We start from the raw sequence: 15,959 nt of genomic DNA, 5'->3' as shown, positions 1-15,959 counted from the left end.
GCACATGCTGTGAACCTAATTACTTAACTACTGACAAATAGTACTCGTGTCATGTTCTGAACTTGGTTTAGCTCAAGCTAGAAAGAGCACGATCCTTGTTGTAGAAGGTTTTGCTCGACATCAGCGTCGTAAGGTAACCTAGCTAGTGATTTGAGTTGTGTGGACTCCTGAATGTTGCTGCATTAAACTGAAGACCTGCAGCTATCTTGTCGAAACTATAAACGGATATGGCGTCTGCCGTCCAAAGTCCATGTATATAACGAAATCGCGGTTGCCTTTTGACTAAAGCGTGAGTCCTGTTGCGTCTGAACTCTTATGTCTCCATTTTCATTTGTCTGAAACGTGAACTTAATTAGCCTGTATTCCCCCCACACAAAAAAAAACTTAATCAGCCTGTACGCCCCAAGATACAGTTATCATCTTTTCTTAGTACAGTTTATATGGAAGATGGTGATTGAGCGTGCGAATCAAACAGGGCAATGGGCCAAATGGACGGGACGCGACGTCGCGGCACGGTTGTCCCCTGGAAAAGGCGATATCAGATCCCATTGGTCCCATTGGACGGACGGACGGATGATTGCATAGTTCGGCATGGCCCGTCGCACGAACGCACGTGGCATCTATATATCTGTATACCAAACGGAATCCACGCTACAGTTTTCGCTGACAGAAAGAAAAAGACACCGCACAAATCATATCCGTACGCTTATCTTTTCGAAAGAAAAAAGAAAAGAAAAATATCCATACCCTTATAATTTCACTGTGATCAGCCACCCATCATGCATGGGTCCGTTCCGTCCGATCGGCCGGGAAGAGAGTACGGACATGGATGGATCACGTACGCGACCGGACCGATCCCGAGGCATGTGCGGCGGCTGTTTTGCGGCCCGTGATTCCTTTTTTCTGCCGTGGAGGACTGGCCCTACTGGCTACTGCACGCCAACGCCGCATGGGCCGCTGATCCGCTATCTATCTTCTTCCAGAGGAGTATCTGGGCATCTCTGCTCTCTCTCCACGATCGGCCGTCTCTCCTCCAGCTTTCCCGGAGATCGAGCATGGTGCCCGATTATACAAGAGAATTTCGTTCCCTCCCGGTCATCACATCTACTGCGTGCTTCGTAGCTAGGCCTTATTTGTTTCGTTTAATTTTTAGTTAGGACAAGTTGGTTGATCGGCTGTTGGATATACATAGATCGTGCTCTAAAATTCGTAACGAACTATGGAGATGCAGAGGGGGGCAGTAGCGATGGCGTCCATATGCTAATCCGACAGCTCTAACACTATCAACAGAGATTACGTCCGAAATATAGCCACACCCTACTTGTTTTGGTCTGATCTTCGTCATTTCCCTTTATTCCTGAAGTTACAAGTGCCACGCGTTTAGTTTCTGATCTTTGATCGGCTTGAGTTGGATAGTCAGGGAGTGGAAATGTCCAAGAAAATTTGTGCGGTTAGATGCTAATACAAGTGTAGATTATATAGGCACTAGCGCCAATTCCACTTGCATGTCACCAATGAAGCTTTCTTTATGGAATGGGTGCTTACTTACTTTCTCCCGAATCTGGAATTCTGCCATGAGGGTATATAGATAATAGGAGCATCTGTGCAAAATATAAATCTACGCATGCGTCTCCAAGGTGGCGACCCCCGAATTAGTGTCTGCTGGCGGAAATGATTCGTGCACTAGCTATCAATTAACAAGCGTCATCACACATGCCAATTGCCACACAAATTATACAGACGAAGCTGCCGGGCTTGTCCAAGAGGAACAATCTTATCCCAAGGGAATATCGATCGATCGCAGCATTCTGCTTTTGTAAAGCGAGTGTTCTGTTGCGGAAAGTGGCAGGAAAAATTCCTTTTAATTAGCAAACGTTGGCGGATTAAGGTTGCGTTCCGGGAAGGAAGGGGCACACTACGAACTGCCTGGCAGCAGCTAGCTCTAGGACGGATTAGATTTGGATTCCAGGCCGTTTTGCAAAAAGTTTTTCCAAAAGGCAGCAGCAGCAAGCTACCGGAGAGCATATGTACCTAGATTGCAATCCCGAAAATAAACTCACGTGTGTGCTATCCAAACTTAAGATTGGTAGATGGTAGTATTGGGGATCGAATAAGTTTCTGGACCATCCGCAGGTTGTAAAAGTATTAATTGATTGTGGTGTGATAGATCGCGCTTTGCGTGAGGGGGAGAGATAATGCAACGAAAATGCAATGTTTCTTCATCTCTGAATGTAAACCGTAGAATTACGGTTAGTTCTTCCATTCTTTGGGACGTGCTCCGGCCGGTGCGAGATAATATAGCACAGCGAGAACCAGACTTGACAGCGAGAGTAGAACCGAAAATGCATGTGAGAGTGCTCTAGTAGCATCTAATGAAAACCATGGATAGTGGACAGAGCTGTCGCGCGGCGCGTATACATTGTCATGTGCTGTCCACTTGTTGACTAGGAATAGATCGCTAAGGAACAATGTTGACAAGGACGTACCCGGTAAAAAATTTAAAGACCCAACGATGCACGAGAAGCATTGCTTTGGATGGACGAACGTAACAGCGCAATCCATGTTATCTTGAGCTAGGTTCTAGCTCTTTGATTCATCGCGTGCGCGTTGCCGACAACACAATCCGACGGAAACAGCTTTTGTTTCTAGGTACTTCTCGGGTGGGTCCCGAGCTCCTGGTCTTAATTAACATCCTCTGGTCGACGTACGGCAGTATAGAAGGCAGTGGTAGGTACAAATCGCACGAGCGCGGCGGCGCATGCAGAGCACGCTAAAGCAACACTGCAATGCAACGGCTTAGTTAATTAACCAGCTGCAGCGCGCGTGTGCCACAAACGTATTCGTTTTCGTTCCAGTATGAACATTGAACGGGCGCTACAGAGGTCAGCTATGGCCGGAAAATCTTTTCGGCGTCGTCCTCGTTCCTCATCCAGTTTCGCTGCCAGAGTCGTTAGACGTGCTAATTATTTTTTGCATTTGAACTACTCTCCTACTGGGCAGATCATCGACCTGCCACTGGTCAGCGGCCGGGGTTTGGCGGGTGATAAATTAACACTTCTGATCATGTTATTGCCATCGACGATCAGCTCGGCCGAAAGCTCTTTCGGTTTGAGAAAACTTGAGATCAATCGATATGATCCCATTTTGTGTCTTTCCGCCTCTCTGACTTTTCTGGCGTAACGGCCGAGCTTTTTTTCTTTTTTTGCTGCAGCTACTCGCGGCCAAGCGGCCGTGATCTGAATCTTTGACTCTCGCGCGGCCCGCGATTTCGTGCCAACGGAATCAAATCTCCACACGTACGTCGACGTTCCTTACTTTCCTTTAACACAGCGACAGCACTGCATGCACGCGCGCGTGGGGATTTGATGCGTTAACCAACTAACTTTCGCCGGCCGGCCAGATGGCTCGCGCAAGCCCCAGATTCTCTTTCGACCGGGGCACCCCGTACCTACGTACGTACGTGACACGGACTCTTCGCAACGTCGCGCGTGCCGGGACGAGTGCACGAGTGGCCGGTCGATCGACACTAGCCCACTGGCGGCGCATGCCTCCCCATGCGCGCGGCTAGCTAGCTAGCTTGCGAGATCCCGGAAACTAAAATCTATGGTTCCTTAGAAGAAGAAAAAAAGGTATAGCTGTTCGATCGATCTTGCCGTGGCTAGGGAGACGGCAACGGGTAGATGGACCGGAAGTCGGGACGGAAACAGCTCCGAGTCGACAGCTGCTCGATCAGCTCCAAGACTAGTGGCAACAGGATCACCCGTGGTCGATTCGGATTGGTCCGCACGGGTGAAGCCCAGTCACGCTGCACAGAGATGGCCCGCCCGGATTATAGCAGCACGCATAGGGTATAACGTACATGTACGTGGATTCGTTATAAGAAAGAGTATATCAGCCATAGGCAGCACAGCTTGAGAGCTGTTATTGTGGGTTTATTGTGCAAGGACTATATTTGATCTTGTACATGGCCAGTGGCCACCAATGCTGTCCCCAGCGCGCGAGTACATTTCACGCATACTGGCTAGCCAGCTAGCTAAGCCATGCAACTTGCCAAATGCCAATCTCTGCCATTTTTCATCCTTTTAAAGGTGGCCATATAGCTGCCCGATTTTGTCTTAAAGCTGCCCGAAAAATGGTGGCCAGCTAGGTCAGCACTATATTTAGTCCTCGCAAGAAAATACAGCATGTACAAGACTTCTTGATGCTATATTTAGAAAGGCTCGTCTCCATGTTTACAAATGCCATGGAATGATTGAAACGTCGATCAAACAGCCATACCTGAACTCCAGCAGTTCTACCGGTTAAAAAAAAAATCTTACTACCCACTGCTTCGTTTCGTCCATCAACAAAGTACGTGGCCAGTCAGCGTGCACTGAAGCCCAATGAAATCCAGTACCGCGATTGAGCCTTTTCTCCGGTTGTAGCTTTTGATCCTTTGCTTTCCCCAAGCAGGTACATAGCCACGTCCATTCACTTTGTTCCGCCGCCCCCAAAGCTGGCTCGTAAATGTATCGAGACAAGGCCGGGGAAAAGCAAGCCGTCCACCGAGCTTTGGTCCTGCGGTGCAGCTGGTAGAAACTACAGAAGGATAAGATGAATGAATTGCCCGACAAAGTGCCCAGTTCACGCTGTCAGCCTGACCATGCGCCGTCGTCGCACCGAGAGCTACCAAGACAGTAAACTTTTCAGAGATTGCCAGTGTGGTCCAGTGACAGGAGATCGGAGCTGATGGATTTGGCACGGCCGAACTAAGCTAGCTAGCTAGCTAACGTTTCACCCGGCCCCTACCGGCCGGGGGCTGGGAAGGAAAGCAGAGGTGACACGCACTACAGAAGGGACAATCTGACCAGACCACCGATGGGTCGAGGACATGGCAGGGGTCTGGCCTGGCCTGTCCTGGTGTCCCGTCCATAGCTGCCGAGCACCACTCACACGCACACACTGAACTTACTAGGAGCATGAATGGTGCTCCTGTTCCCCAACTTTAATCCAGCACTAGTCCAGGCCTCAGGGGCGCCCAAGACACAATAAGTGCAGGACAGTGCTATGCCATTCAGGTAAACATTGCCCCCCCAAAAAAGTTACTAGCAACTGGCTAGCCTTCCAGATCGATGGCTATAGATAGGTCGAGCGCGTACGTGCCCTGTTTCACATCGTCATATGCAGTGCATGATCCATGTCCCCGGCCAGCAACTAGCTTAATTTCCCAGTCAAGTGATGGATATGTATCCATGTTGTGTTCACAAAATTGTTGACAGCAAAAACTCCACTATACTGATCGTGGCCGGGGGCGTGTCATGCAGGGTGTACTAGGCCTAACCTTGTCATTGTCAACCCATAAAGTAACGGACAACTCGATCCGTACGTTACATACAAGTTCAACATGCACTTAGTTACTAATACTAGGTTGGGTATATAGAATAAGTAGCTGCCTAGCTAGCCGACGTAGTACACTATCATGATATAGCTACTGTACTACACAGTATTATGCTACTGATCCGTCTCCATCAGGCGTCGGCTATTAGCAAGAAGCAATATTCTCGGAGAGAACTTGGATATGTCCGGTAACCTACACGAACTTGCGGCTGCGGACGCTGATCCAATCGATTTTGTTCGTTAACCAGGCGTTGCTACGTCGTCCAGACTGCTTTAAGTTTGTTCCCCGGCCTATACTTAGATTCCACCTGACTAAACTAGTCATTAATTAAGCTGCCAATCGTAATCTCGTACACGTCCCGGCCGGCTGGGTCGACATTTCAGCCGATGTGCGCTGGCCCGTGCGTGCGCGGGCGCGGCCTATAAATTGGGCACTCCATCGCCACCACCAGCCTCAGTGCGAACAACACACATACTAGCTCGCTCGTCTTAAGCTCTAGCCTGCAGCCAGCCAGCTGCAACACAAGCACGCATATCTACAGAGAGTGAGAAGGTTCAGAGATAGAGATGGCAGCAAGCGATGCTGATGCCCCGTTGAGCTTCCCGGTGATCAGCATGGAGAAGCTGGAGACCGAGGAGAGGGGCGCGGCCATGGAGGTTATCCGCGACGCCTGCGAGAATTGGGGCTTCTTCGAGGTGCATATATGCCACCAACATGATGAATAACTTGATCCTAATTTCCTAAACACATCTCCATTTTCAACCGCTAGCTGCTGCTAATTAGTCTATGGCCAGAAAGCAAAGCTAGGCCCGCCCGCCTATATTCGTATTCGCCATGCACTAGCTAGCCCGTCCAACCAGTTAACTGAATTTTTATCGCCTCAATATACTACACCTGTCGCGTACGTCCATGATGAAGCTCGTGCTAATTACTACTTTCAGTTGGCCCGTTCCTAAAGGTTTCTGTATGTGTTGCGCAGCTGCTGAACCATGGCATCTCGCACGAGCTGATGGACGAGGTGGAGCGGGTGACCAAGGCGCACTACGCAGAGTGCCGGGAGCACAAGTTCCAGGAGTTCGCGGCGCGGACGCTGGAGGCCGGCGAGAAGGGCGCCGACGTGAAGGACGTGGACTGGGAGAGCACCTTCTTCGTCCGCCACCTCCCGGCCTCCAACCTCGCCGACCTCCCTGACCTCGACGACCACTACAGGTACGCACGCACGCACGTACTCCTGCTGGATTAATCATTCTTAGTGTTTTTTTCCTTCTTCCAAGGGCCCAATGGACAGCGTCAGCGTTTTGACAGAAATTAGTACTTAAGCTGCAAAGGCGCGCACTGAGATTATTATCAGTTTTTTAATCGGAGGTGTCTGGTTCCATAATTCAACTCTAGTTTGAAGCTTTGGGTCTTGTCTTGCTCGCTTTGTTTAGTACTCCGTCAGTTAATAAAGCAGAGCTGAAAAGCTTGACGAAGAAGCCTGTTGCTAGGCTTACGCCTGACCAAACATTCTGTACTGATCGCATCAACCAAAGCCACACCTGACGTAGAAACTCCTATGAAAGAATTACAGACTGCACGTGGCAATTATGAACAGAAGAGAATTTATAGAAAGCAAGTCCCTACTCGTTTTTACCGTCGATCAACACCCCCGTGGTGTCATTTTCTTCAAGCACTCTGTCCCAGCGACAGCTCGCAACAGAGATCTCGCTCTGAAAACAGACACGTATGCAACGGATATAGTACGATACTGACAACAACAAACAGATAAGATCGAGCCACATCGGTCGAATCCTAAGTACAGTAACCAACACGCCTCGAATCTCCTTTTCAGCCAGCGATTCACGGCCTTCCGGAAACTTTTAGCAACTGATCACCGTCAACACACAACTACTTGCTGGGATGTCCAAAACAAACCACCCTTAATTGCCTTTCCTATTGTGTGTATGTACTCACTCACAAGTCATATCCGTATGCTGCATGTGACGACAGGCGAGTGATGAAGGAGTTCGCGACGGAGATCGAGAAGCTAGCAGAGCGTCTCCTGGACATCCTCTGCGAGAACCTGGGCCTGGAGCAAGGCTACCTGAAGAAGGCCTTCGCCGGGTCCGGGGGCCTCCCGACGTTCGGGACCAAGGTGAGCAGCTACCCGCCGTGCCCGCGGCCCGACCTGGTGGACGGGCTGCGGGCGCACACGGACGCCGGTGGCGTGATCCTGCTGTTCCAGGACGACCAGGTCAGCGGGCTGCAGCTGCTCAAGGACGGCCGCTGGGTGGACGTGCCGCCGATGCGGCACGCCGTGGTGGTCAACGTCGGGGACCAGCTCGAGGTGATCACCAACGGGAGGTACAAGAGCGTCATGCACCGGGTTCGCACCCGTGCCGACGGGAACCGCATGTCGATCGCCTCGTTCTATAACCCCGGCGCTGATGCCGTGATTTTCCCGGCCAAGGAGCTCGTTGCGGGGAAGGAGAAGAAGGAGGGTGTGAAGGAGGAGGAGGTGTACCCGAGGTTCGTGTTCGAGGACTATATGGACTTGTATGTTCGCCACAAGTTCGAGGCCAAGGAGCCGAGGTTCCAGGCCATGAAGTCCTCGGCCGCCGTCGTCGTCGACGCGCCCATTGCCACCGCGTGAACGGTACTGAAGTGCAGCAGTAGTAAGTGAATTGTGGTTTGTGCATGTGTATCCTGCTGGGAAAAAAAAGGTATTGTACGTTGTGTACGGCAGATAAAACCCTGTTGTGTGTGTGGTGTCACTGGTGTGTTGTGCGTGTGTGTATAGTAATGTAATGTTGTAGCAATCGTGCCCTGAATTTGTGTGTGGCAGGAGTCGTGTAATCGAGCTCGTGGTCGTGCAACGTGCAAATACGTTTGTCGCGTGCATCAGATCAGATCAGTGTCTGCCTGTATATACCTGTATGGCCATGAACCGGGCCGCGCCTTACATGGGCCTCGTGCAGTCTAGTAATGGCTTTCTCTCGACTCCTTTTATGCCAGTCGCGACCTCAGGTTCGATCTCATATGTTTCACGGGCCTAAGAATCCAACGAAGGGGATTTACTTTTGGGCCTGCTAGTTTCCAGACCGGGCGAGGCGAGTACACGAGCAACAAGGCTGCAATTTTTCCCAACTTGGCTTACTTATAGGCCTGCTAGTTTCCAGGCCTGCAATAATTCCATACTGGGCTAGTGGGCTAGGATATTTAGTGGGCCTGCTAGTTAACAGGAGAAACGAACGAAACGGAGGCACGGAAACAGATCGAAACGAGCCCAGCTACACGTACTGGTCAAAGATTCAAACAGAAAAGTGCCACATGTACTGATGACAATCTGTACAGCTGTGTGCTTGCATGCAACCCAAAACTCGCATGTGCGTGCATGGTCCTGGGGCACGGTTTTCACCGCAGGGTGACGTGCGCAAAAGAGATCATCTCGATCGGTGAAAAAAAAAAGTCCGAGCCGATATTCCCTTCTCTTTCCTCCGATCGTGGTGGACTGGTGGTCCTGGTCCTGGTCCAGAGCCCGGCCGGGCACCGACTCCAATTGGCAGCTTCCTCCTTCACATGCACACGCCGAGGAGGCAGCCGGTCTCGTCCCAGGCAGAGCTCATGCCCGGAGGTCACCCACCCACGTGATTCCAAGCCGTTCCTGGAGCACACTGCGCGTGGTGGCAACGTATGTGTCATGCTGTGTGCCCAACGTACTCAGAGAACATGTGGCGCGACGGAGAAGAGAACCGCAGATCTCCTACCTGCGGCCGGAAGTTGCTAGCTCAAATACTTGATCCAGATCCAATGGGGAAAATACTGTGAAAAGCGATGTTGCTTTGTGGCCCCCTTGCGCTTTTCAAAGTAGTCTCTGCGACGAAATTTCTCCCGGTTTGGGCATTCCGCACCCAAAATTTCGAGCTTTTTCAGGTTCAGTGCCCAAATTCCTAACCAGACTGCCATTGCAATTGGTACCAACTCCAGCATGTGTAAAAAGCAAGACATTGACACTGCACGAGCAGGACGGAGAAGAAGGGATGCTGCCGCCATCATGAGTTGAAACTCGATAGCCAAATTGACTTGCAAGCAAAGCACCATTATCGGCACACAGACAGCCCCGATACGACGATGAAGGAGACACGAGTCAAACCAAGCAAAATCACGGGTCGAGACAATCCACAGTGGCTCACATCACATGGCCGCAAAGGCTAGAAATTAATCTATATATACTATAGTAACCAAAGCTTACAGCAACAAAGTACTAGTAATAGCGTAGTTACAGAGACTAGTTAAACAAAGATATCCCCCATTTAGCCAAGGCTGCAAAAAAGAAAAGACATCTACAGTACTGAATCGTTCTACTGGTAGTACCCTCGACGATGCAGGAGTCGAGGAGAAAAAGAGCGAAAGGGCGCAGAGATTCCAACATCCCTCTCCCGTCTTTCCCTGCTGCGCTGGCCGACCCCTTCCTTAATCTTCTCGCATCCCCAGATGCATGCTTGGATACTGTTGCTGGTTTGGCTCAGACCGTCGACGGCAGCTCGCACTTGCCCATCTCTGTAAACAAGGGAACAAACACGAACACCCAGTAAGATCCACAGCTTAAAACTTCAAACATCTTTGTATAAAAACTCTTTGTTCTCCAACGTGAACATGAATACCGGTGCTAGTGCTGGGACAAGCAGAGTAAAGAAATGTGCAACCTACTCGTACGCGAACTAGCACAGAGCAGCCGAGGAACCATGAAAGCGGCGACCGCCGTAGGCGACCTCCAGACATGGCACGCATTCCAATGGTCGAGGAGTTAAAGAACACAGGACGTGTCATGTCATGTCGACCTGCGAGATGAGCTGACTCCGTCTCCTCACTGCCATAACTCTCAGGCCTGACTAGCAACGCAGCACGCTTAATCATGGCTCAATGAAGCTAGAAGAACGTCAGGTTCGGATCCAATGCAGATACTTAAAACACGACCTTAAATGACAGTGCTGATGTGCAAATCGCAGTACAGATTTTGGTCACATGGAGTGCTATAGCTAGTTAACCGGGGCAGGCGTGCGTGACAGAGTGGGTATGTGGGGGCTGATTAAAGAGCCGGGAATCATTCCCGTACAAACACAAAGCCCCTTTGCGTCCATGATTTGAAACGTGACCCGAGTAGTATCTGTAAAATCACCGTTTATAGTACCAGTAGCTGGTACGGGATGTCTGGTGATTAGATGGTGGGTTCCCACTCAACTTTTTTACCGAAACACACATAAACACTAAAACACACCGTGGTACTTACTATGTCGTGTTGTATGTTTCTTACTTATGCACGAAAGGTACCGGATTAGGAGTAAAAATCGTGTGTGTTGTCTAGCACCTACAGTTTGCATTGTGATCCAAGCAACGGAATGTACATACCGTACGAGCAATAATTTGCAGACAAGCTACGACTATGAGCAGTTTGAGCGAGCGAAGCAGGATGAGAAGGTGAGCGAACGAGGGAACTCACTTGGTGCCTGGTTGACGACGTAGGCGGCGCCGGCGAAGTCGCAGGTGCCGATGGAGCGTCCTTTCCGCTGGTAATAGTCATTGAAGGCGTAGGAGGCGTGCGACACCATGGTGTTGGGCTCGAAGCACGCCGCCCCGGGCTGGATGGCCTTGCAGTCGGCCCCGCCCGGCCCGCACGCGTAGTCGAGCGCCGCGTGCAGCCTCGCCTCCCCGGCCATGGCGTTCGCCACGCACCACGCCTCCCCCGGCGCCCCCACCTTCACCCCTGCCGGGACGCCACTTGGGGCGGCACCATTGCCGTTCCTGCCGTCGTCCTGCCACCCGAGCCCCCCGCCGCCGCCATTGCCTTTGCTGCCCTTGCCGCCAGCGCCAACGCCGCCGCCGCCGCCGAGGACGAACTCGACGTCGTAGACCTTCTGCTGGTTGGGGTAGAAGACGCCGTAGTTGCGCTCCGAGGTCGGCCCGGGCTTCTGGTTCTCGTTGAACAGCGCGAAGAGGTACACGTCGATGTCGGCATCCCCACGGCGCGGCGTGCCCGCGTTGCCCGACAGCACGCGCCGCACGAGGTTGCCGTTGTAGGCTTCCGCATTGCTCGCGGCCGCGCCGGTCTCCTTGGCGTCCCCTTTCGACGGCCACCCGGTCTCGGACACAACGAGCCGCACGCCATTGTAGGCGTTGCCGCCGAGCTTGCCGACGGCCGCGAACACGGCGTCCAGCTGCGCGTCCAGGAGGCTGTAGTACTTGAGCCCGCTCCCGGCGTCCAGCTCGCCGGCATTCGGGCGGAACAGCGCGTAGTCGAGCGAGATGACGCCCGCGTTCTCCGCGTAGGCGAAGAACGGGTAGGCGTTCACCATGAGGTAGGAGCCCGTCTGGGACAAGAAGTCCAGCATCGGCTTCATGACCGCCTGCGCGAGCTCTTCCCTGAACACGCCAGCCGAGGGCGGGTAGGACGAAGCCAGGGCCGTGAGCGCGATGGGGGAAGAAACCTTGACGGCTTTATCGAGGTTGAGCCTCTGCAGCGCGGCGTGGATGTTAGCCATGGCGGGAACGAGCTGGGCCGTGACGTTGCCGGCCGTGGCGAACACCTCGTTGCCGACGGCCACGCCCTGGATCTGCGTGGCGGGGTAGTATGCCGCCACGTTGCGGCGCACCCATGCCAGCGCGTAGGACGGGCGCCGGGCGGCCGCGGCCACCTGCTCGTTGGGGAGCGCCACGATGACCTTGACGCCCGTGTTGGCCAGCGCGCGGAGCACGGCGGGTTCCGTGTCGTAGAGCTTCACCTGCGTGATGCCGTGCTGCTTGAGGAGGCTCACCACGGATGCCGGGCTCGGCAGGTCGTTCGCCACCCGCCCCCAGTTCACGCCCACCGTGCCCGCCTCTGCAAGCACAACCAACATTCGTCAGTGAAACATACTGTGGATTGCTTGTTAGTACCGACAAAAATGTCGCTCACGCCTTGCACGCGCGTCCGTCGTGGCTAATGTAGCTGGTTAGTTGGTTGGTTTACCTGAGGTGGAGAAGAAGAATAGCAGGGACAGTGCTGCCGCGGCGGCGAAGAGGAGGCGGGCGCTGGGGTGAGCCATGGTATGCTCTGCTCTGCTCTGCGGCTGCGGCTCCGACAAGGCAGAGCAAATGGAGACGGAAGGGAAGCCGGGGCAGAGGATGGAATGGAAAGGGCGGGGGGCGAGGATTTATGGCGGGGAAGCCGGGTGGCTGCGGGGTGGGGCCGGGTCGGGAGAGTTGGGAAGTGGTCGGGTCTGCACTAATGCAGTAGCGAGAGCTGGGTTTCGTTCGTGGGGTGACGTGGAGAGAAATGAGTGGCTGTGGTCTCGTGTGCCCTGTTCGGTGAGTGCTGCTAGTGCGCGCAGGGGATCCGGAAGGTGATTGGATTAGTGGGGAAGTGGAAAGGAAGAAGGCGCGGGGAGCGTGAGCGCCGGGTGTTGTAGGAAAAAGGGTCCCTCTGATCCCCGGCTTTGGTAACCGTTGCTGCCTGCACGACCGGACCTACCCGCAGTACGGCCGGATCAGCTGGATTGTTACTGGTAGAGGTAGTTAGTGGGCGATCAATGCCGATCGCGTCGCGTAATTACTCGTTCTCAACGGCTCCTAGGCGGTGCTTTTTTATTTCCCTTTTAACTCCTCGATCACCTTTTTTTCGTTCGGGCAGAAAATGGCACTAGAAGGAAAATTTGTTGGGTATGGGTCTTGTATCTGCAATTTTTTTTTGGCAGCTCTCGGATCTGCACTTTACTTGTTAAACTTGTGGCCAATGGGCGGCTATCAGAGCAGGAGACCATAGTTGTATTACGTGTATATACCCCGTCACATATTAACTCACTCAAATTTGTCCAAATATAAATGTATCTATGCCTAAAAAAGCATCTAGATATACTTAATAGAAAGTTATTTAATATGGAACTATCTCCTGAGTCTCTGATGTGAGCAGCGTTTGTATCTTTCTACGTTGCAAAAAAAACAAAACGTTTGTATCTTTCTGAAGAACTATAGATGCGAGTATACGACCAACCGTATACAGTATAATCCCGAATGACAAACACGGAAATCTGTGCCAACAGTTCTGCTTTGCCTCCATCACATGGAAACTGCATCCGTACGTGGCAAAACGCTTACCCCGTGAAACCGACAGCCCTACTCGTAACAAACTCGCTCTGCATTTTGCATGCATCCGTGCGTGATCCGATATGGTCCCCCGTCCCGGGGGACGCACGCAACGTACGTATAATAACCACACACACTCTCTCCCGACTTAAATCGCCTCGTCGATCTGAACAGAAAGCCAGAGCAAGTGAGCAGTTAACGCTTTCGCATCAATGCGGCACGAAGCAAGCCGCCGGGGCAGCACGCGATCTTCTGAGAAGGGGATGACCACTGCGTACTCACTCTACTTACCTTCCCGTTGGATCTGAAGAAGCCACTGCACCGGGCGCGTACTTGCAATGATTCAGTGAGCTCGATCGGCCTGGTGCCGTTGGTTCTGCCGTGTGACCGTACGTACGTACGTGGCTAGCTGCCACATCAAGACAGGATTAACTGATATGGATGGGGAGCGAGCAGAGTGGGTAGCTACGTACATCGGACAGCCGAAAGAAGGGTTTAAAGTAACTATCGCGCACACGGGCAGTTAATAAAAGTGGAAGGCGCCCCGCAAAAAAATAAAAATAGAAGTGGAAGGCAAGAAAAGGAGAAGTACGTCGCAGTAGTAGCTTTCCGTGTTTCTAACTTGGGGTTAGGTTGCTTATTGTACCGGTGCAGTACAAATTTTTACAACTCACGGTTACGCGGCAAGGACAGGAACACAGGGGACTGGGGAGCGTGCGTGCGAAAGGGAAGAGGGGGCCTTTTAGGTGAGGCCGGCCGGCTCTTAACAATGGACAGCACGCAGCGCCGGCTAGAGTAGGTAACGAGAAGAGCTAGAGTACTCAACTACTGTACTCATCGATCATGCTGGGGAAGAAGACATGGTACGCTCCTACGTAGTCGGTGGAGCATGTACAGCACGTTCCATACGTCCAGACTAGAGTTTTTGTCACGGCTCGGGACTAGTACTCGTAATGCACGCCGTGACACCACGTGCAGCTGGCCACGCAACAGGGTCGGTTACGTACAGGTGTATACAAGTTCCTCGGTCTGGGATTGCTCGTCAGAAATCCAGGCATGATGTGCTAGCTTGCTCGTCAGATATCCACTTCTCGATCGTTGCGGATGCATGCCGACACATGTATGTATCCTTGGACTGGACTGCTAGTAGAGCTGTTCGTCCTGATTTCTTGCATGCTCTGCACATTATCGAACTACTCCCCTTCGTCTCTCTCATGTCAAGTGTCTTTTCATTATCCTGATGTTTTTATTTAAAATAGATACGTACAAATTTAAGTCATTTAATACGGAGCGTAGTCACCGAGCACCAAGCAAACGAACCGGAGGAGTTTCCCGTGGCATGGGATGGTTGCAAGGACTGTGTACCGTGTAGCACATACGAGTCTACCAGTACCGTGTGAAATGGGCCCAAATGTTACGGGATGCAATGGCATTCAGATTCAGAGCGATGCATCAGGAAACCACTTAGCAGGGGCCCGCGCGCACGCGGCATCTGGAAATGACCGCCAGATAGCAGATAGCGAGGCGTCGACATCAACCGGGTGCGCCATGTGCGCCGTAACGTCGACGTTGGCCGCTGGTTTCACTTTCAGGCATCAGGCGCAAGCACGCTCGCCGCCAGCGTGCGCCCCCCATAGTGCCGGCCCCAAGTACAGACAACTCTGGGGTGCACATTCGTCCGGTCACGTCTTCGTTCGAGCCAGTGGCATTGGCATGTTTGGTCGCCCCGGAGAGAAGAGATCACCTGTGATCCAGTTCAGTTCAGGATAGGGTCAGTATAGTAGCACGGTTTGCTGTTCCATGTTCTCTTCCAGCTTCCTTCCTTCCACTTCAAACCTGCGGTGGAGAGCCGGCATTTTGAAGGAACTTTGTGGATTCTAATTAAATGAACTACAATTCCTAAAAAAATTTCTAAAAATCTCGTGAAATCCACCTGTGGCAAACAACTCCTAGCTAAATGGCGATCTCCCCTAAATCTAGTCTCCATGCGTTGGCATCTTTGTGTCTTGTAGATGCAGCGAGACGACTAATCATGTCGTTCACATTAGAAAGATTATCACTCCTGCGCATGCGTGTAAATATGCAAGTAGCATGACACACCCTCAGCCCCTCACACATTCACACATGACACACCCATCGGTCTGCTGCTGCCCATGTGGACCTGGAGCAACACTTCAGAGTCGAGACACGGTCTTCCCAGAGGCATTTTTGTCGGTGTGATTGAACAATTCATCGCTCATTTGCGATTTTTTTTTTACAGAACGTACGTCACTGGACGTCATCCTAGCTTGGCCCACCCCGGGTTGGTGATTGGTGATTGGTGCTTGGATTATGTGTGTTGTATCGCATTCGCAGTACCGCGTCCTCAGCTCCGGCAGTAGATAGTGCGACAACAGTGAAGGGGAGTGTGCTCATGTGAACCGAACCTTTTTTCTGTTAAGTCCACACTTCACACTGTAGTGCCAGTGAGCTCAGCTCTCACTCA

At 52.2% G+C, this 15,959-nt stretch overlaps 2 protein-coding genes across 2 annotated transcripts; one reads left to right on the top strand and one right to left on the bottom strand.

Moving 5' to 3' along the window:
• The first annotated feature begins 5,816 nt into the window (after positions 1-5,816).
• Positions 5,817-8,318, top strand: LOC100826865 (1-aminocyclopropane-1-carboxylate oxidase 1). Its single transcript, XM_003570497.4, has 3 exons — positions 5,817-6,072; positions 6,357-6,586; positions 7,367-8,318. Exons 1-3 carry the CDS (start codon positions 5,944-5,946, stop codon positions 8,007-8,009), a joined length of 1,002 nt encoding a protein of 333 aa, XP_003570545.1. The 5' UTR covers positions 5,817-5,943; the 3' UTR covers positions 8,010-8,318.
• A 1,237-nt stretch (positions 8,319-9,555) lies between these two features.
• LOC100823891 (glucan endo-1,3-beta-glucosidase 12) lies at positions 9,556-12,534 on the bottom strand. The gene is made up of 3 exons (XM_010238594.3): positions 12,363-12,534; positions 10,857-12,233; positions 9,556-9,916 (listed from the first exon to the last, which is right to left on the bottom strand). The coding sequence occupies exons 1-3, from the start codon at positions 12,436-12,438 to the stop codon at positions 9,882-9,884; spliced, it is 1,488 nt and encodes a 495-aa protein (XP_010236896.1). The 5' UTR covers positions 12,439-12,534; the 3' UTR covers positions 9,556-9,881.
• Positions 12,535-15,959: the final 3,425 nt, after the last annotated feature.

This window comes from Brachypodium distachyon, chromosome 3 (genome assembly GCF_000005505.3).
Source record: "Brachypodium distachyon strain Bd21 chromosome 3, Brachypodium_distachyon_v3.0, whole genome shotgun sequence".
Taxonomy (NCBI): domain Eukaryota; kingdom Viridiplantae; phylum Streptophyta; class Magnoliopsida; order Poales; family Poaceae; genus Brachypodium; species Brachypodium distachyon.
The sequence above is the reverse complement of the archived record's forward strand: the minus strand, read 5'-3'. Positions and strand labels throughout refer to the sequence as shown.

Bases quoted from the DNA above. Each gene is read 5' to 3' on its own strand.
- LOC100826865 (XM_003570497.4), top strand. From the start codon at position 5,944: ATGGCAGCAAGCGATGCTGATGCCCCGTTGAGCTTCCCGGTGATCAGC. The intron at 6,073-6,356 runs GTGCATATATGC...TGTGTTGCGCAG, and splicing joins AGAATTGGGGCTTCTTCGAG to CTGCTGAACCATGGCATCTC. The intron at 6,587-7,366 runs GTACGCACGCAC...ATGTGACGACAG, and splicing joins GACCTCGACGACCACTACAG to GCGAGTGATGAAGGAGTTCG.
- LOC100823891 (XM_010238594.3), bottom strand. From the start codon at position 12,438: ATGGCTCACCCCAGCGCCCGCCTCCTCTTCGCCGCCGCGGCAGCACTG. The intron at 12,234-12,362 runs GTAAACCAACCA...TTGTGCTTGCAG, and splicing joins ATTCTTCTTCTCCACCTCAG to AGGCGGGCACGGTGGGCGTG. The intron at 9,917-10,856 runs GTGAGTTCCCTC...CCTTGTTTACAG, and splicing joins CGTCGTCAACCAGGCACCAA to AGATGGGCAAGTGCGAGCTG.